The sequence below is a fragment of the Scyliorhinus torazame genome, chromosome 1 (genome assembly GCF_047496885.1).
Source record: "Scyliorhinus torazame isolate Kashiwa2021f chromosome 1, sScyTor2.1, whole genome shotgun sequence".
NCBI lineage: Eukaryota > Metazoa > Chordata > Chondrichthyes > Carcharhiniformes > Scyliorhinidae > Scyliorhinus > Scyliorhinus torazame.
The window spans coordinates 34,274,103-34,295,788 of NC_092707.1; the positions used below are offsets into that span (position 1 = coordinate 34,274,103).

The following is a 21,686-nucleotide window of genomic DNA, read 5'->3' on the forward strand; positions in this document are numbered from 1 at the left end:
CAGTGCCCTGTAGTGCCACAACCAAATCTCAAGACTGTTACAAAATTATCATTGTCCTTTATAATAGATTGTTCCTGATGATTTTGTACAAGTATTGTGTTAAAACCCTGTATAGTGACTTACCTACCTGTAGGTAGGTCCAGACATTGCCCTCTGAGGTCTGTTATGTAGGTAAAAGTAGTTTTTAAAGTTTGGACAGGCTGAAAAGTCTGTTAGTCATATTTGCAGTTGCTCAGATTGAAGAAGCTTTTATTTATTTTGATAAAACTTATGGTTTTATAAAATGTATATCAATATAAAACAACATGTGGTTTGCATGCGAACGATTTTGAAATTTGCTGGTAATATCAAAGTAGAGGGTTTGGTAAAGCAACAAGGATTGTTAAGAGACATCAGGGAGAAAAAGGTTAGCTGAATAGGATAATGTGACAGATGCAATTTATTAGCGTGCAAAGTAAAATGCCATGGGCAATCAATAGGAGTGTAGTCATCAGTGTCTAACTGCTCTTGCAAAGAGTTGGCACAGACATAGTGGGCAAATGATCAACTGTGTTGAAACCTCAATAGTCTTGTAATAAGGCTGACCTTTTCCTTTCTGACTTTTGATACTCTGACTTGCATTTTGCAGGATGCACCAGTTAAACTGTGTGACTTTGGATTTGCCAAAATCGACCACGGGGACCTGATGACTCCACAGTTCACTCCATATTATGTAGCACCTCAGGTAAGTGTTTTTTTTTTTTTGGCACTAACTTTGTAATGTACCTGATAATTCACCAAAGCTCTCTTCATAATGGCAGGTAATTTGAAAGGTGTTTACTATTAAAAGTTAAATACTTGGATTACTTGTGACATTCACAACAGCTCAGATGATATGGAAACTGTCAAATCTCATTGTTTAAGTTAATTTTGTAGTTTGAAGATGAGGATTGCATGTATAAAATAGGAAAATATTCGCTTATTGTCCCATCTGTGTGTTATGATTCTAGGCCAGACCCTCCAGTTGTTGGTAGGATCCAGTTAGGGACCAATAATGTTTTGTTTCAAGTAGACTTGAGATTCAAGACACTTGTTCAGTGAAGAAAGCACAAGACTCCAGGTTTTTTTGAAAATGTTATTATACAAGGTCAGAAAGAGAAAACCATTAGTAATATCTATCTTATACTCCTTAACATTCAGAGTAAGTGCGAAGTACATGTAAACTAGCAAGCCAGCTCTGGCCGAACACAATAAATAACAAATGTGACTAAGGGATAATCCATGGATTTGTCAACAATCCACCCAGATGCCAGTAACACTGAATCAACCAATCTCACTGATTCTCTGATTCTCATGAGGTATTCGAAGATCTAACCTTGAACTTCTCTCAAAGTCGCTCCAACTCTTACTGCATCAACAAGGACCCACCTCGCAGGGATCCAATCTCATTTCCTGAGATTCTGTTCCCCTGGATTCCTGAGTCTGCACTTGAGCACCAACTCACGAGCACAACTTCAGCTCTTCAGCTACATCAAGCAGAACACAACTACTCCGAAAGGGTACCCTTGCCCCAGCAGCCCACTGCACGGAGTCACCAACCCATGGCTGCCGCCTTCACTTAACATCTCAGCCCTGCAGACCTTTTTCCGTTTTGAAGCCTGTTTCTCTACTGTCTTTTTTAAAACTAGGATCTTTTCCTGTTCCTGTCCCCTTTCTGGAACTGGTCTTTGTGAACTCTTCCTGTTTCCTCTCTTCTTTTGGGACCTCTCCCTGCCCCTGTTTGGAACACTAGTCTTCCATGGCCCTCTGCTCCCAGCGTCCTGACCCAGATTTTTGTGCTGCTTTTCTTCTTGCACGCACTGAGGCAATGCACGTAGAAATCTACAGGTGCAGCCGGTCTGCAAATGCACAAAAGCCCCAAGACCCGCTGGGAATTGAAGTTCATGACCTCCGTTCTCAAAAGAAAGCTTCACTACAGTGAAGGGCGGTACAATTTATTCACAAGAAATCTTCAACATTACATCAAGTATTTAACACCAACATCAAGGGTACCGATCCATAAATGAATGCTAAATGAATATTTTTCATCAGTATTCACACAGGAAAAAGACAATGTTGTCGAGGAGAATACTGAGATTCAGGCTACTAGACTAGAAGGGCTTGAGGTTCATAAGGAGGAGGTGTTAGCAATTCTGGAAAGGGTAAAAATAGATATGTCCCCTGGGCCGGATGGGATTTATCCTAGGATTCTCTGGGAAGCTAGGGAGGAGATTGCTGAGCCTTTGGCCTTGATCTTTAAGTCATCTTTGTCTACAGGGATAGTGCCAGAAGACTGGAGGATAGCAAATGTTGTCCCCTTGTTCAAGAAGGGGAGTAGAGATAACCCCGGTAACTATAGACCAGTGAGCCTTACTTCTGTTGTGGGCAAAATCTTGGAAAGGTTTATAAGAGATAGGATGTATAATCATCTGGAAAGGAATAATTTGATTAGAGATAGTCAACACGGTTTTGTGAAGGGTAGGTCGTGCCTCACAAACCTTCTTTGAGAAGATGACCAAACAGGTGGATGAGGGTAAAGCAGTTGATGTGTATATGGATTTCAGTAAAGCATTTGATAAGGTTCCCCATGATAGGCTACTGCAGAAAATACGGAGGCATGGGATTCAGGGTGATTTAGCAGTTTGGATCAGAAATTGGCTAGCAGGAAGAAGACAAAGGGTGGTGGTTGATGGGAAATGTTCAGACTGGAGTCCAGTTACTAATGGTGTACCACAAGGATCTGTTTTAGGGCCACTGCTGTTTGTCATTTTTATAAATGACCTGGAGGAGGGCGTAGAAGGAAGGGTGAGTAAATTTGCAGATGACACTAAAGTCGGTGGAGTTGTGGACAGTGCGGAAGGATGTTACAAGTTACAGAGGGACATAGATAAGCTGCAGCGCTGGGCTGAGAGGTGGCAAATGGAGTTTAATGCAGAAAAGTGTGAGGTGATTCATTTTGGAAGGAATAACAGGAAGATTGAGTACTGGGCTAATGGTAAGATTCTTGGCAGTGTGGATGAGCAGAGAGACCTCGGTGTCCATGTACATAGATCCCTGAAAGTTGCCACCCAGGTTGAGAGGGTTGTTAAGAAGGCGTACGGTATGTTAGCTTTTATTGGTAGAGGGATTAAGTTTAGGAGCCATGAGGTCATGTTGCAGCTATACAACACTGGTGCGGCTGCATTTGGAGTATTGCGTGCAATTCTGGTCGAGCATTATAGGAAGGATGTGGAAGCATTGGAAAGGGTGCAGAGGAGATTTGCCAGAATGTTGCCTGGTATGGAGGGAAGATCTTATGAGGAAAGGCTGAGGGACTTGAGGCTGTTTTCGTTCGAGAGAAGAAGGTTAAGAGGTGACTTAATTGAGGCATACAAGATGATCAGAGGATTGGATAGGGTGGACAGAGAGAGCCTTTTTCCTCGGATGGTGATGTCTAGCACGAGGGGACATACCTTTAAATTGAGGGGAGATAGATACAGATGTCAGAGGTAGGTTCTTTACTACGAGAGTAGTAAGGGCGTGGAATGCCCTGCCTGCAACAGTAGTGGACTCGCCAACACTAAGGACATTCAAATGATCATTGGATAAACATATGGACAATAAGGGAATAGTGTAGATGGGCTTTAGAGTGGTTTCACAGCTTGGCGCAACATCGAGGGCCGAAGGGCCTGTACTGCGCTGTTATGTTCTATGTTCCCTGACTGCACTTCGGAAAATTGGACCATGAGACGGTTCTCCTTCTCCCAACATACAAGCAGAAACTTAAGAATCCAGTTAAGAAGTTTGTGGAATGCTGGTCTGAGGCAATAGAAGAGCTCCTACATGAGTGTTTGGAGTCAGTGGACTGGTCCATATTCAAGAACTCAGCGGCTAACCTAAACGAGCATGCCACCCCCGTCACAGACTTCATCAGCAAGTATGTAGAAGATTGCATGCCAAAGAAGATAGTACGTATGTTCCCCAATCGTAAAGCATAGAGACTGAAGGCCAGATCTGAGGCGTGCAAGACAGACGACCCTGACCTATACAAGAAATAAAGGTATGATCTTGGCAAAGCCATCAGAGTTACCAAGGGACAATACCAGACTAAACTGGAGTCACAGACTAACAACACGGACTCTCGTCGGTTGTGGCAAGGCTTAAGCAACGCAGCGGCTAAAAAGTAAAAAATGCTTTCTATGTTTGGTTCGAGCAGAAAACCATCAAACCGTTGTCAACTGCCCCAGCAACCTCGAACATACCCATACCTACCATCACAGCATCTGAAATCAGATTGACCTTCTTGAAAGAGAACCCTCAGAAAGTAACGGGTCCTGACGGAGTACCTGATTGTACACTAAGATCCTGCGCGAACCAACTGGCGGGTGTGTTCGCTGACATCTTCAACCTGTCCCTACTCCGTTCCGAGGTTCCCACCTGCTTCAAGAAGACCATCATCATACCGATGCCAAAGAAGAACCAGGCAACGTGCCTCAACGGCTACCTTCCAGTGACTTTGACATCTGTCATTATGAAGTGCTTTAGAGGTTGGTCCTGACACACATCAACTCCATACTCCCAGAATGCCTTGAGATCCACTGCAATTCGCATACTGCCACAACTGGTCCAAACAACAGACACCATCTCCCTGGCCCTACAGTCATCCCTGGAATATCTTGACAACAAGGACTTCTACATCAGATTTGTTGACTACAGCTCTGCCTAAAACACCAGAATCCCAGCCAAGCTCATATCAAAACTCCAAAACTTAGGACTTGGCTCCTCCCTCTGCTACTGGATCCTCGACTTCCTGACCCATAGACCACAATTAGTAAGGATAAAGAACAGCACCTCTTCCACAATAGTGAATTGCGGGGCTCCGCAAGGCTGTGGCATTATCCCCCTACCATATTCCCTATACACACATGGCTGTGACAAAATGTGGCTCCAACTCCATCTACAAGTTTGCTGATGACATGGCCATAGTGGGTCAGATCTTGAATTGCGATGTACAGGAAGGAGATAGAGAACCTAGTGGCATGGTGCAACAACAACAATCTCTCACTCAACGTCAGCAAAACTAAGGATCTGGTCATTGACTTCAGGAAGTGAAGTATCGTATACACCCCTGTCTGTATCAATGGTGCCTAGGTGGAGATGATTGACAGCTTCATATTCCTAGGTGTACACATCACCAACAATCTGTCCTGGTCCACCCATGTCAACACTACGACCATGAAAGCACAACAGCGCCTATACTTCCTCAGGAAACTAAGGAAATTTGGCGTATCCACATTAACTCTTAACAATATTTAGAGCTGCACCATAGAAAGCATCCGATCTCACTACATTATAGCCTGGTATGGCAACTGCTCAACCTACTAGAGAGTCGTGAATACAGCCAGTCTATCACGCGTACGCGCCCCCCCCCCATCCATTGACTCTGCCTACACATCAAGTTAGCGGGCAGCATAATCCCACCTGGGTTATTCTGTCTTCCATCGGGCAGGAGATGCAAACGTCTGAGAACACGCACTAACGGGTTCAGGAACAGCTTCTACCCCGCTGTTACCAGACTCGTGAATGACCCTCTTATGGACTGAACTGATCTCTTCATAAACCTTCTGTACTGAGTAGTACTACACTCTGTATGCTCACCCGATGCCTGTGCCTATGTATTTGCGATGTATTTATTTATGTCCTATGCTTTTTCATGTGTGGAACGATCTGGCTTAGACTATATGCAGAACAATACATTTTCACTGTACCTTGGTCCATGTGACAATAAATCCAATCCAATTACAGACATCGAACAAATAGCTTATTGCGTACTATACAAATAATCTTTTCATTTGTGGCACAGTTCCGCATCTCCTATTATAAAAGTACCACGGTTTAGCCAAAACAAAAGCCAGTACACATAAGTCAGATTAGCGAAATTTAAACATCACATAATTATAACTCCAAATCTCCCTTTTCTCCTCCACCCTTTCTTTAAACTCTGAATAAAAGACCAACACATGATATATGGCTATAATCCATATAATTTATCATCATCCATGACCAGCTTGTACGAGGGCTTTCAACCTTGTTGGTGTGACTGCAAAACGATATTCTGGTGGTCTTCCCCTCTTCACACAGGTTTCTCAATTTTAACACAGAAGAACATGGACTTATTTTCTTATTTGCTTCCCCTGTTAATAGAAACATTCCTTCAAAGGGTCCTTTAAGTTTGCGACAAAAACAATGTATATCTGATTGACAACCAGCTTCAAAATGATATTCCTCACTCACTTCCCCCATAATAGATTTTGTTGCTTCATTCTTTTGATCAACGCCTGATGGATAAACTTGCACTAAGATGTTTTTTCCTCTCTTTAATCAAGTCAATTTCTAGTTTCTCAAGAGAGAGTCTGCAGTCTTCTGCACAGGTTCATATTCTTCCTGTTGAGACTTGAAAAATAGAACCTTCATCTTCATTTCTTTCACAGTTTTATTTATATACTTGTCTGTTCCCATTTTCCAATTCTTTTTCAAGCTTATTAATATTTTCATTCATCTCCGGAACTATTCTGGTGAATTCTATTACTTTGGCTTCAGACTTTTCTGTGGAACCCTACACAAGCTGAGCACTTTCACATAGGCATTCAATTCCTTTTGGAATCTTTTTCTATAGTTACTTACTGCTCCTTAGATTGTTCCAATTCACTCATTAGATCTTCAGTTATGTTTCTTAGAATTTTCCTTATATGCTTTTAAAGTCTGCATCTGCTCTTACATACTGCCCTTACATACTGTCCATCTCCTTATTTTTGTTTTCCAGATTGTATTGAAGTTCAAGAATCCCATTGCTTTTTTCATGATGATATTCCAACAGTTCATCAGTTTTGGTTTTTAATTTTGCATTCAACCAGTTGTCCTGATTCATCAGCAATTCCTTTTCCTGTGACTGATGCTTAAGTGTTCTCATCCATTTTTTATTTTTCATCAAAAAACTCATCTTTTGTGCGTGACGTTTGTCCATTAAGCTAATCAGACTTTCCTTCAATTGCATTCTGCCAATAATAAGCTTCTTGTGTGTGGCTACAGTAAATTTTAAGAACTTAACATGATCAAGCACCTACTGCAACGCAGTCATTACCATGTTACTGCCTACACTGGCCAAATCATTACACAATATAAAATCTACCCCTTCAAGCGGTAAACTAAGAGCAATTGCCACAGTAACAATTCTGTTTATCAAGTCACTTTGTAAGTTGACTTTACACTAGTTAACAAGTTCTTAAATCCCATTAATAGCCCCTATTAATACTTTTTCCTTCACGCTACCTGGAATGCAAATTTTCTTCCGTCACCATCAATGATTGCTTTGTCCCCCTTGTTTCTCAAGATATTAATTGTTTACTTGTTTTATTGGAGGGGTAAGGGAACACTTCTTCCTTCAAGACAAAACCTCCAGTAGCTTGACTCATTTGAGCAGTAGTTATGGAGGATTCTCCTTGATTATCCTGAACCAAATTCCTCTTTCCAGTAGATTTTGAGGAAATCTGTTTCATTTGTATTATTGCTTTGGTTTTTACACCCATTTCCTTTTCTGATGCAGCCTTTTTTGAAGACTCCTTAAGCATTCCTACCACTGCTATCAGTTTACCGTTTGGCTTCTAACAACTGGCTTTGAGATACCCTCTCATGGCAAAAAAGTACTGGTTTCTTGATATCACATTTATCCTCTACAGCATAACACTTCTTGACTAGAACCACTTCTACCTTCTCCGTAAAGCTAGACTCTTCTGTTCCTCCAGCTTCCCTGTGCGTTTGCAGATGGTGATCTGCTACTCTTTTGCTGCCTATGTGATATATCATACCCATCTACCAGAGCTGCTGCTTCCCATATTTTTAAAACCCTACCGTCTTCCAGGTGTGACCTAATAGCTATTAGAATGCTATTTCAAAATTCTTCCAATATCTTTAGCTCCCTCACATTCAGTTTTTTTAAAAATTTAGGGTACCCAATTCTCTTTTTCCAATTAAGGGGCAATTTAGTGTGACCAATTCACCTATCCTGCACATCTTTTTGGTTGTAGGGGTGAGACCCACACAGACATGTGGAGAATGTGCAAACTCCACAAGGACAGTGACATAGGTTCTCAGTGCTGTGATGCAGCAGTGCTAACCACTGTGCCACTTTACTGCCCCTAGCTCCCTGACATTTATAAAAACGTTTGTTCTAACTTCAGAGACCAAAACCACTGGTCCCACATTTCTTTCTCCCTAACAAATTCTGTAAACGTTTCAGTTGTCTTTTCTTTAAAATCTGAAATTTCAACTGATACGCTTCAGGGACTACCTTGCAAGCATTAAGTGCACTTTTAACTATCTCATAATCTGAAGATTGTTCTTCTTCCTGAAGTCTGGAATACACAACCATAGCTTTCCCAACCAAAACACTTTGCAAAATGCAAGTCCATGTGTCCTGTGGCCAGTTCAGCTTTGTAGCCACCCTTTCAAATGAGATAATTTATTTCTGAACTCGTACCTTCAGGGAATTTAGGCATTAGGGAAAGACTGTTAGTTATATCAAAACTCGGAATTGGATTTATTCCTCATCTAAATTACTAAACTCTCTCATTTAAGCTGTTCCCTAGCCAGCTCATGCTGTATGATTTCTTTCTCCCTTTAAAGCTTGAGCTCGAGCTTTTGCATTTCCGTGCATTGTTGGTCTGAGGAATCGGGTGATCTCCTACTGGACTGCTCAGTATTTAAAAACTCTGCGACCAGCCTGAACGAGTACGCCACTACAGTAACTGACTTCATTAGTAAGTGTGTAGAAGACTGTGTGCCAAGAAGCAAATCCACATGTTTCCCAACCGGAAACCCTGGATGAACAGGGATATTTACTGCTTGCTGAAGTCTAGGTCTGAGGCGTTCAAGTCAGGCGATTCTGACCTCTACAAGAAAGCCAGATATGATCTATAGAAATCCATCAAAGATGCCAAAAGACAGTACCGGACCAAGCTCGAGTCCCAGGCTAGCCACACGGATCCCTGCCGTCTACTGCAAGGTCTGCAAGACGTAACTGGCTACAAGATGCCCACTCTTTTGCTAATTTCTGTCTCTGGGATTCAAATGCAAACCTTTTCATTTTTTATTTTTCAAGTTCAAACGTTCTGCTTTTCTCGATCTCTTTCTGTCTTCGGTTTCTTCATCTGCAACTTAGGTTTCTTCATCTGCAACTTTGGCACACAGTCTTCTACACACTTACTAATTTCTAGCTAACTCAAAGTGAATTGCTATCTGGATTAACTTTTCCTTCCGATCCCAGATAGTGTGCTATTACTCGACTGTTTCTACTTTCTTAGCCCCTACCTTTACCTTTTTAACTCTAACTCTCCTGCTAATACGATTAACCTAGTCTTGCTTAATTGTTGCAAATCACTCAAGATAAATCTTCCCCTCCAGAAAAATCCTAGCAATTGACAAAGCCAATCTGTTTAATAAAATTCACCGTGGACATCTTATCAACTTTAACAAGTACCAGCACTTGTCTTTGTCCCCAATTTTATGTTATGATCCTAGGCCAAATTGTAGGTAAGACTTGGTTAGGGACCAATAATTGAAGAAATACACAAGATTCTACGGGTTTGAACAAGCAAAAATAAACTTTAATGTACCAAAATCAGAAAGATAAAACAATTTACAATATCTATCATGGGTATGAAATACATGAGAATGTTTTTTTTTTTTTAAATATTTTATTGAAAATTTTTGGTCAACCATCACAGTACATTGTGTATCCTTTACACAATAATATAACAGTATAAGTAACAATGACCTGTTTTATAAACAAAGAATAAATAATATATAACAAAAACGAAAACTAAAACTAAATGGCAACTGCCTTGTCTCAGATAAACACTCTCCAAAAATATGATTTAACAGTCCAATATACAATTATTTATAGCAACGACCTATACATATTATACATATATATTAACAACCCTGAGAGTCCTTCTGGTTCCTCTTCTCCCCCCCCCCCCCCCCCCCCGGGCTGCTGCTGCTGCCTTCTTCTTTTCCATTCTCTCTATCTTTCTGTGAGGTATTCGACAAACGGATGCCACCGCCTGGTGAACCCTTGAGCCGATCCCCTTAGGACGAACTTAATCCGTTCCAGCTTTATAAACCCTGCCATGTCATTTATCCAGGTCTCCACCCCCGGGGGCTTGGCTTCCTTCCACATCAACAGTATCCTGCGCCGAAATACATGAGAATTAACATGAACTGTGGTCAAACACCCCACACAACACCAAATGGCAGAAGCGACCAAGACCCAGTCAATGGATTTCTCAACATACCTGTGTCAGTAACACTGAGTCAGCCAAACCCACTGAAACTCTACCTCTGTCAGGGATTCCAGACTTCATCTTCAAAACTCCCGGCTTATAAGCAAAAACTGAAGCGGGAGAATCTGTCAAAGAAAGTCGTGCATTGTTGGTCTGAGGAATCGGGTGATCTCCTTCGAGTCAGTGGACTGGTCAGTATTTAAAAACTCTGCGACCAGCCTGAACGAGTACGCCATTACAGTAACTGACTTCATTAGTAAGTGTGTAGAAGACTGTGTGCCAAAGAAGCAAATCCGTGTGTTTCCCAACCGGAAACCCTGGATGAACAGGGATATTCACTGTTTGCTGAAGTCTAGGTCTGATGCGTTCAAGTCAGGCGATTCTGACCTCTACAAGAAAGCCAGATATGATCTAAAGAAATCCATCAAAGTTGCCAAAAGACAGTACCGGACCAAGCTCGAGTCCCAGGCTAGCCACACGGATCCCTGCCGTCTATGGCAAGGTCTGCAAGACATAACGGGCTACAATATGAAGGCATGTAAAATCGTCGGCTCCAATGCACCCGTCCCTGATGAGCGCAACGCATTCTGTGCCTGCTTTGAGCCAGAGGTCAACGAGAGCGAGCCCTCCACCCTAGAAGCCGCGGATGAACTTGTATCTGAGATCACTACTGCAGACGTCAGAGCAGCCTTCTCGAAGGTCAATGCCCCGGATGGGGTACCCGGATGAGCACTCGGGTCTTGCGCGGATCAGCTGGCGGGGTATTCACAGACATCTTCAACCTCACTTTAAAACAACCTTGCCTCAAGAAGATGACCATCATCCCTGTACCAAAAAAAAGTCATGCAGCGTGCCTTAGTGACTCGTCCAGTGGCTCTGACATCCATCATCATGAAGTGCTTCGAAAGGTTAGTCATGGCACGAATCAACTCCAGCCTCCCGGATTGCCGCTGCAACAGATCCACAGCAGACGCCATCTCCATGGCCCCGCACTCTACCCTGGAACACCTAGATAACAAAGACACCTATGTCAGACTCCTATTTATCGACTACAGCTCAGCCTTCAACACCACCATTCCTACGAAACTCCTCTTCAAACTCCCTGGCCCCGGCTCCTCCCTTTGCGACTGGATTCTGAACTTTCTAACCCACATGCCACAATCAGTAAAAATAGGCAACAACACCTCCTCCACGATCATCCTCAACACTGGTGCCCCATAAGGCTGTGTCCTCAGCCCCCTACTATACTCCTTATACACTATGACTGTGTGGCCAAATTCCCCTCCAACTTGATTTTCAAATTTGTTGATGACACCACCGTAGTGGGTCGGATTTCAAACATTGACGAGACAGAGTATAGGAATGAGATACAGAATCTGGTGAACTGGTGTGACGACAATAATCTCTCCCTCTGTCAACAAAACAAAGGAGATTGTCATCGACTTCAGGAAGCGTAGTGGAGAACATGCCCCTGTCTACATCAATGGGATTGAAGTAGAACGGGTCGTGGGCTTCAAGTTTTTAGGTGTACAGATCACCAACAGCCTGTCCTGGTCCCCCCATGCCAACACTATAGTTAAGAAAGCCCACCAACGACTCTACTTTCTCAGAAGACTAAGGAAATTTGGCATGTCAGCTACGACCCTCACCAACTTCTACAGATGCACCATAGAAAGCATTCTTTCTGGTTGTATCACAGCTTGGTATGGAGCCTGCTCTGCCCAAGACCGCAGGAAACTTCAAAATGTCGTGAATGTAGCCCAGTCCATCACGCAAACCATCCATTGACTCTATCTATAATTCCTGGTGCCTCAGAAAGGCAGCCAGCATAATTAAGGACCCCACGCACCCCAGACATACTCTCTTCCACCTTCTTCCGTCAGGAAAAAGATACCGAAGTTTGAGGTCACGTACCAACAAACTCAAGAACAGCTTCTTTACTGCCATCAGACTTTTGAATGGACCTACCTCGTATTAAGTTGATCTTTTCTCTACACCTTGCTATAACTGTAACATTATATTCTGCAGTCTCTCCTTCCTTCCTTATGTACGGTATGCATTGTTTGTACAGCATGCAAGAAACAATACTTTTCACTGTATACTAATACATGTGACAATAAATCAAATCAAACCTTGAAGTAAAGTTGCTCCAACTCTGTGTTGCACGGTGGCGCAGTGGTTAGCACTGCAGCCTCACAGCACCGAGGTTCCAGGTTCGATACCGGCTCTGGGTCACTGTCCGTGTGAAGATTGCACATTCTCCCCGTGTTTGCGTGGTTTCGCCTCCACAACCCAAAGATGTGCAGGATAGGTGGATTGGCCACGCTAAATTGCCCACGCTAAATTTCCCCTTAATTGGAAAAAATTAATTGGGTACTCTAAATTTTTTTTAAAGTTATTCCAACTCTGACGGCATCAACGACGGCCCACCTCGCAGGGTTTAAATCTCTTCTCTTGTGATTATGTTCCACTGGGTCCTGAGTCTGCACTCCAACACCGACTTACAAGCACAACTTTAGTTCTTCGGCTGCACAAAGCAGAGCACTGCTGCTCCAAAGCAGAACCTTTGCCTCACAAGTCACAAACCTTTGGCTGCTTCCTTCACTTCTCCTTGCAAAGGTTTCGGGTCACTGTGGAGTTTGCACATTCTCCCCGTGTCTGCGTGGATTTCATCCCCACAACCCAAAGATGTGCCGGGTAGGTGGATTGGTCACGCAAAGTTGCCCCTTAATTGCTCCTTCTTTTAACAGAACTAGGACCGTTTCCTGTCCCCATCATATTATATATATATTAGAATCCCTACAGTACAGCAGAAGGAGACCATTTGGCCCATCGTGTCTGCACCAACTCTCTGAAAGAGCACCTTATTTACGCCTACTCCACCATCCTATCCCTGTAACCACACCTAACCTGCATATCTTTGGATTGTGGGAAGGAACCGGAGCACCCGGAGGAAACTCAGACTGACACGAGGAGAAATTGCAAATTCCACACAGTCACCCAAGGCTGGAATTGAAGCCGGGTCACTGTCTCGGTGAGGTAACAGTGCCAACCACCCTGCCATCTTCTGGAACTCTCCTTTTGTATCCTCTTCCTGTCCCCTGCTTGGGACATTAGCCATCAATGGTGCTCCACTTCCAGTCACCTGGCTCAGATTTTCATGTTGTTTTTGACTTTCATAAGTGTTCCAAACATGTTGATTTGCTTGACTAAATACCTGTGCAGTGAATGAAAATAATGGAGGGACTTTGTTTTGATGGCTCTTTGGTAAATTCTATGATGAAGTCTCATAGCAAAATGGTAAGCTGTTGAAGGGTGGCAAAGGAGGTGCTTGGGAGACAGGTTATATCTGATACTTTGTGATATGAAGGAAAAGTGTAATTGTGAGTGTGTTGCCTCTGGTTGTCCTTTTCATTCTGGTTGAGGCAGTGGATGACCAATCAGCATCTGCCCCAGAAGCATGGATCCATGATGGTGACCCAGTCAGCTCCGTGAGCTCTTGGGTGTGTCCAACTTTTTGGAAAGCAGTAATGACAACTATTTAGAGTGCATCTGTTGCTTAAATATTTGCTTCCTGAATAACAGAAAATTGAGGGGTACTGTGGTTAGTGAGGTGGTGCATCTGAAAAGTTTCAACAAGACAACAAAATTAAAGAATTGGTTTAGATTAGAGAGGATAGGATAATTGAAGATCAAGGGCCAGAGCAAGGAAGGGCATGGTAAAGCAATTACAGGGAATTAAAATTCAGAGCTCTTCTTGTTTGCTAGCATATACTGGGGTTCATGAGGGAACAACATGGCAACTGAGAGAATTTGGAAACTATTTTGTGCTATTTAACCTGAGGCAATGGACCAAGTGAGGAAATGTTTCCATCGTGAGAAATTTGAATCCGCCAGAACAGAACACTGACCGTATAGACATGTCAGAAATGTCCCTATATCCTTGATAAATCCTCTATGCCCTGGGGGCATTTGTCAGTTGCAATACTTTTGCAGATTTGATTTTCTTTTTTTAAATTTAAGTTTCTTTTTTTTTGTTTAATGTGCCCAATTCTTTTTTTTCCCAATTAAGGGGCAGCCAATCCACCTACCCTGCACATCCTCTTGATTAATAAGGGGATCGGGGGTTATGGGGAGAAGGCAGGAGAATGGGGATGAGAAAATATCAGCCATGATTGAATGGCGGAGCAGACTCAATGGGCCAAGTGGCCTAATTCTGCTCCTGTGTCTTATGGTCTTATATTTGGGGGTTGTGGGGGTGAGACCCATGCAAACATTGGGAAAATGTGCAAACTCCACATGGACGTGACCCGGGGCTGGGATCGAATGCGGGTCCTCAGCACTGTGAGGCAGCAGTGCTAACCACTGCGCCAGTGTGCCGCCTGCAGATTTGACTATTTAATCTATTTCTCTCCCTCAGTCTCTTGGAAGATGTTATCCAGGGCTTCCTCAGTATTTTAAGTTCTGAATTCATTCATTCTTTTGTCATCAGTTAATAAGAAGCATACTCCCCGTGTGTGCGTGGGTTTCCTCCGGGTGCTCCGGTTTCCTCCCACAGTCCAGAGATGTGCAGGTTAGGTGGATTGGCCATGCTAAATTGCCCTTAGTGTTGGGTGGGGTTACTGGGCTATGGGGATAGGGTGGAGGTGTGGGCTTGGGTAGGGTGCTCTTTCCAAGAGCCGGTGCAGACTCAATGGGCCGAATGGCCTCCTTCTGCACTGTAAATTCTATGAAGCAGGATATTAATTCATTTTTGTTAAATTGTAGTAATTAGCATGGTGTGCAAAATTATGGCGCTTTGGTTTCTCCATGTCATCTTTTTCTTTCTGTCAAGGTACTGGAAGCCCAGAGGAGACACCAGAAAGAGAAATCTGGAATCATACCTACCTCACCCACTCCCTACACATACAACAAGGTAGCCAACCTTTAATCACAATTTAGAGTATTATCTAGCACTGTCGTCAAATTTTAAAAATTTGTTCATGGGATGTGGATGTCACTGGCTGGACCAGAGTATATTGCCCACCCCTAGTTGTGAGCCCAAAGTCACATATAGACCAGACCGTGTAAGAACAGAACTTTCTTTCCCTAAAGGGCATTCGTAAACCAGATGGGTTTTACGACAATGGTCAATAGTTACATTGACTTTTAATTCCAGATTTTTTTTAAAATTCAAATTTCACCATCTGCTGTGGTGGAATTTGAATCCGGGTCCTGAGAAAAACTTTCTGACTTGGTAAGCGGAACGTTACTGGCAGGACCAGTTCTGAGCCAACAGAATGGGTTGGCTCAGTTATAGTAATAAAGAAGTCTTCATCTCAATTGAATGCTTCTTCTCCGCTAAAGTATGCAATGTATATTTGAGGAAGATTCAATGTAAAATGATGTAGTGTTGCATAATGATGTATTAATATTGCCATTTGTTGCTTGCCCCCGCACCAACTCCCACCACCCAAAATAGAGAAGAATATTAGTTTGTATGTTATTCCACGATGACTGTGATCGTGCCAGGGTTAGTAGCCGAGGGTATTCAACAACGAAGATGCTCTTTCTCTCCCGATCCCTCCTCCCCAGAAGAAATATGATTACTGGGACAGGGAAAATGGGTGAGGCATGATGAGATATGGCTGCTTACAACTAGCACATGTCTACACTGTCTCTACAAATATCCTGGGAGTAGGTATTGCTATTCAATGGTATGTGGTCCTGAAGAGCTATGGCTGTTTTTAATTTTAAAAGTAGTTTAGCAAGAAGGACCTATTTTAGCTTTTTTTAGAATCAACTAATCTCTGCAGTATTTAATCCTTCAGTCTACTATTTCCCATCCAGTGCTTTTTAATGAATGTCTGAAACATCATCATCAGGACATCGATATTTAGATCTAAATTATTCAAGGCAAATAAAAGGAATGTTATTGAAGCCTTCCCACAGGGCTGTCATCTATGATGTAAAACAGAAGTGCGGTGGATCTTTCTAAGTCATTCAAAAATGTAGAATTTTTCATTTAGCGCATGATGTCGTTAGTAATGACACCTCTCGTGGGCAGCACGGTAACACAGTGGTTAGCACTGCTGCCTCACGGTGCCGAGGTCCCAGGTTTGATCCTGGCCCTGGGTCACTGCCCGTGTGGAGTTTTCATATTCTCCCCGTGTTTGCGTGGGTTTCGCCCCCACAACCCAAAGATGTGCAGGGTAGGTGGATTGGCCACGCTAAATTGCCCCTTAATTGGGAAAAATGAATTGGGTACTCTAAATTTACTTTTTGAAAAAACAAAGAAAAATTTAATGACACCTCTCTTCCAATCTTGAAACATGCAAAATGTTCTTTTACAAAACCAGTTCTGATTTATTTTAAATCCTTGCATCGGTTTCAGTACTGGAAGATAATGTTCTCCTCACCTCCTTACCTTCAGTTATATTTTTGATTATGGTGGTACAGTGGCTAGCACTACTACAAGGTGCTGAGGACCCGGGTTCGATCCCGGCCCCAGGTCACTTGTCGTGTGGAGTTTGCACATTATTTCTGCCTGGGTCTCACCCCCCACAACCCAAAGATGTGCAGGGTAGGTGAAATGATCATGCTAAATTGGCCCTTAATTGGGAGGAAAAAAAGAATTGGGTACTTAAAATTTTTAAAAATATATATTTTGGAATATTTTCTCTTTAACTTTTTTAATTAACTGTGATATGCAGTATTGGTTATCTCTCTCGTGAACAAAGTCCTATGTGAGAGGGTAACAACCTTGCTATAACGGGAGGTATCTTGTAGAAATAGCAGTTGTGTAAACTATTGATGTTTTCTTGAAGCTTCCTTTCATTTTCTGTTCTTTAAACGCCATCTGCCAGTAAGACTGGGGAAAGTTGTCTTGAGAAAGCTCAGTGATGTGAAGGTCCCAAATTTTTTTAACTTTTCAAAATAAATTTTAGAGTACCCAATTATTTTTTTCCAATTAAGGGTCAATTTACTGTGACCAATCCACCTACCCTGCACATCTTTGTGCTGTGGGGGCAAACCCCATGCAAACACTGGGTGAATGTCTCCACGTGGACAGTGAGCCGGGATCGAACCTGGGACCTCAGCGCTGTGAGGCAGCAATGCTGACCACTGCGCCACCGTGCTGCCCTTTGAGGGTCCCAAATTGACATGTGCAATTAAAAGGATACAATTGTCTAAAGTTTTAAAGTAATCATGTTTTTATTTTGTATACCAGTATATGTGAGGCGGTGACCACCCTATTGGCTATTACTTGTACTAAATATAGAACTGGCCTGGTGGTTTTGTGATTTAAATTTTTGCAGGAATTATGCAAAATTTGGGAAACTGTAATTCCTTCATTGACTTGTCGTCAGCTATGGCTCAGCTGATAGCACACTTTCCTCTGGTCAGAAAGCTGTGGGTTCAGGTCCCACTTCAAGACATGAGCACAAAATCCAGAATGACACGCCAGTGCAATACTGAAGGAGTGCTTCACTGCTGGTGGTGATGTGTTTCTTTTTTTAAAATAAATTTAGATTACCCAATTATTTTTTCCAATTAAGGGGCAATTTAGTGTGGCCAATCCACCTACTCTGCACATTTTTGGGTTGCGGGGACGAAACCCACGCAGACACGGGGAAAATGTGCAAACTCCACACAGACAGTGACCCAGAGCTGGGATCGAATCTGGAACCTCAGTGCTATGAGGCAGCTGTGCTAACCACTAGGTCACCGTGCTGCCCAGGTGTTGTGTTTCTGATGAGATTTTTACACAGGTCCTCTACACCACCTCAGGTGGATGTAAAAGATCCCATAACGCTATTTCAAGAGTAGCTGGAGAACTCACTGCCCCCAAATCCCACCGTCCACCCCACTCTGATGTCTGAACCAATGTTTGTTCCTAGACCAAAAATCACTTAAAAACATTTTTTTTTTTAATTTTGTAATCTGATTATTTTTGCATTACTGGTTGGGGGACCCAAGTACTTTGGCGTACCTGATGTTGTGAAGGGCTGTGCATAAATGCAAATTATTTTTCTTTACAGTTTCTGGTCTCGAGAGTTAATGTGCTTTTACTGCACCTTAGCAAAGTGATTATGAACCACGATGGAATTTTGAATCCTTGCTGTTCTAATTGGATTTGAAGTTAAATGTTACTTGCTTGAGTTTCCTTCTGTCCTCGTGTTTCTTTCATCCCATGTTCTGTATTTTCCCCCTCAAAGTTCTGTGACACTCGGTGCTTTGGCATCGCAAACATTCAGATTTTGAAGAAATGCTTTTACACGCTCCCAGTAAAAAGCTGTACTGCAGCCCTCGTTTGTAATTCGTGACAATTGGATCAATTATGTATCTGACATCTGCCAGTGACGTTCTGAGGTAGCCTCGTGACACAGCATGAATTCCAACAAAACTAAGTTGCTGCCATGATTTCCCCTCCCAAATTAATGAGTTCTGATCTCGCTCCAGCGACTGGAGATGATACTGAATGAAGAAGAGGACCTATTCTTTGGAGAAGTAGTAAAAAACCTCTCTGGACTGCACTCTTCATATTCCGGCCAGAATTTGAGACCTGGAAGCAGGCTATCCATCCTCCTCCACGAGTGATGTAGGGGGTTGGGGGTGGAATGGTGATTGATGCAAGACAAATTTAAATTAAATTCCAAGATAACATCCTATTTCGATTTTGAGATATCTTTTTATACCTAAAAACCTTATTTCTTTTTTATTGTTTATTATCCCAGAGCTGTGACCTGTGGTCGCTGGGTGTAATAATTTACGTGATGCTATGTGGATATCCACCGTTTTATTCCAAACACCACAGCCGGACTATCCCGAAGGACATGCGGAAAAAGATCATGACAGGAAGTTTTGAATTCCCAGAGGAAGAGTGGAGTCAGATTTCCGAGATGGCAAAGGACATTGTGAGAAAGTGAGTTGAGTATTTGGGTCGCTGTTGAGTAAGTAGTAAGATGAGTCTGAGGTAGTGCTGAAGTCTTTGTGGAATAATTCATTAGATGATCAGATGTGTAAAGCTGGACACCGAGACAAGATATTGGTGGACATTGCATTTTATTGCAAGGTGCATAGCAGTATGTATAAATGGATACCACTTGTTGCTCAGTTGTTTAATAGTTGGAATTAGGAGCTCTTTCTCTATTAATGGATATAAATAATATATGGACCTCTTTCTTTCCAAGCTCCAGTTTGATTATATTGTTCTTTCGTACAGATTGCTGAAGGTGAAGCCAGAAGAACGACTCAATATTGAAGGGGTGCTGGATCATCCCTGGCTGAACTCCACCGAGGCTTTAGATAACATCCTCCCATCTTCCCAAATGATGATGGATAAGGTGAATTCTCTAACTATTGATAACTTAAGACACTGCGAGTAGTTAACACTTTACTACACAATTGCAGTGACTTCATCAGTCTATAGCATTGCTTTCCTTGTGATATACTATGGAGAGTTAGTATCATTCCTACTTTTCCTTTTTTAAAGCATTGATTAAATCTGAGGAGATATGTTTTACATTGAGAATTTTCAGTCTTTTCTTGTGTGTTTGTGAAGTCCAATATCAGATTGATTCATAATCTCTACAGGGAGTACTCACTAAAAGTGGTTCTTGCATGGCTTCCCTTGGAATCAATGTTATTCAGAATTAAGATCCTGAGAACAGTTTTTCATGGAAAAATCAATATAAAAATTGAAACACTGTGCTATACAGTAAGTTACTTTGAAATTGCTGCCTTGCCTGCAGGCTTCTTCCTTGCAGAGGCCTTGTTAAAACACATTTACAACAGGTTCCTCAAACACGGGTACTGTACAATACAGAGCAGTATCCCTGTGCAGCAAAGGATTCTTTAAAAACAGAAGTCTATAGCAGTTCCTCAACTATGTACTGTACAAACAGCAGAGAAATTTGAAAAAAAAGTTTACAGTATAGTATCTAGTGCACATTACTGCACAGTACAGCAGGGAATTATTTCATAGAATTCCTACAATGCGGAAGGAGGCCATTCGGCCCATCAAACCTACACCGACCCTCCGAAAGAACACCCTACCTAGGCCCACTCTCCACCGTCTCCCCGTAACCCCACCTAACCTTTGGATATGAAGAGCAATTTGGCATGGCCAGTCCACCTACCCTGCACATCTTTGGACTGTGGGAGGAAACCGGAGCACCCGGGGGAAACCCACGCAGACACGGGGAGAAAGTGTAAACTCCAAACACGTGGAGGACGCTATTTATGTCCAGAAACTTTGAAGATGGTGCGCATTGGCTCCCGGGAACCCCCCCCGCAACTCCTCCTCCCACTTGTGCCAGACCTCCTGTATTATCTCGAAAAAGCGGTCGACAAACCGCTTTATATGCCACCCGACCCAGGTTGGAATCGAACCTGGGTGCCTGACGAACTCAACTAGTACAGGATCCAGTAAAAAGAAAAGTTTAAAAAATGAAATTCGGGGCAGCACGTGGCGCAGTAGTTAGCGCTGTTGCCTCACGGCGCTGAGGACTCGGGTTCAATCCCGAGTCACTCACTGTCCGTGTGGTGTTTTCACATTCTCCCCGTGAATGCGTGGGCCTCACCCCCACAACCCAAAATATGTGCAGAATAGGTAAATTGGCCAGGTTAAATTGCCCTTTAATTGGGGAAAAAAATAATTAGGTACCCTAAATTTATATTTAAGAAAATAATAATAAATGAGCCTTCGGGGGGAATACCTAAAAATGCAGCAAAGAAAATTATGCTCCTGGAATATACTGTAAGGACAAAATGGCACCAAGACGATCACAAACCAGACTCTACTCACAGAATCACTGGGCCTGGTCACGTGGTGATGTCCAATTGCTCACACCCGACTTCGGGTGGCGGCCATGGAGTGAGTGGTCGCACACAGGACAGCTCCGGCTCAAAGGTGTGTGCTAGAGCTCTTTTTACCCGAAAGTGGGGCAGTTTCGACAGGAAAGTGTAACTGAAGGTGTGGTGAAGAAGTGTCCAGAAAAGACAATGACTTCATAAGGGACCATAAATTGAGGGAGAACTGCAGGAGGAGCTGGAACAGCAGAGGTTGGAAGATGCGGGTATTGTGGGGTAGGTAGACGGAGCCTTCGGGCAGGAACTGGTGGTATCGCTGGTGAACGGAAGGGAGGTGGCCATGGGGATGGCCAGGTGGGAGAGGGGGGATGCGATGCGGCAATGTTGGAGACTGAGCATGGTCATGGGTGGAGAAGGGGGGGCCATCTTAGATGGGCACGGTTCATGGCGAAATTAAAGAAGGCAAAATCGGAAGGGGAGGATGCTGGATGTTAGAGAGGAGTGGAGGTGTAAGCCTCCAATAAGGTTTGTAACATGGACTGCACCGGGACTGAA

The 21,686-nt window shown here is 43.0% G+C and overlaps 1 protein-coding gene across 9 annotated transcripts in view; it reads left to right on the forward strand.

Annotated features, from left to right (window-relative positions):
- Nucleotides 1-21,686, forward strand: part of mapkapk5 (MAPK activated protein kinase 5) — a 157,537-nt gene that overhangs the window by 98,886 nt on the left and 36,965 nt on the right. For all 9 annotated transcript variants that reach the window (XR_011936579.1, XR_011936515.1, XR_011936569.1 and 6 more), the window contains 4 exons: nucleotides 629-724; nucleotides 15,172-15,252; nucleotides 19,055-19,242; nucleotides 19,543-19,663. Coding sequence is in view for 2 of the 9 variants with exons in the window: in XM_072485046.1 (XP_072341147.1) it covers nucleotides 629-724; nucleotides 15,172-15,252; nucleotides 19,055-19,242; nucleotides 19,543-19,663 (486 nt within the window). In the remaining 7 variants the exon portion in view is untranslated. The remainder of the gene's footprint in view (nucleotides 1-628; nucleotides 725-15,171; nucleotides 15,253-19,054; nucleotides 19,243-19,542; nucleotides 19,664-21,686) is intronic.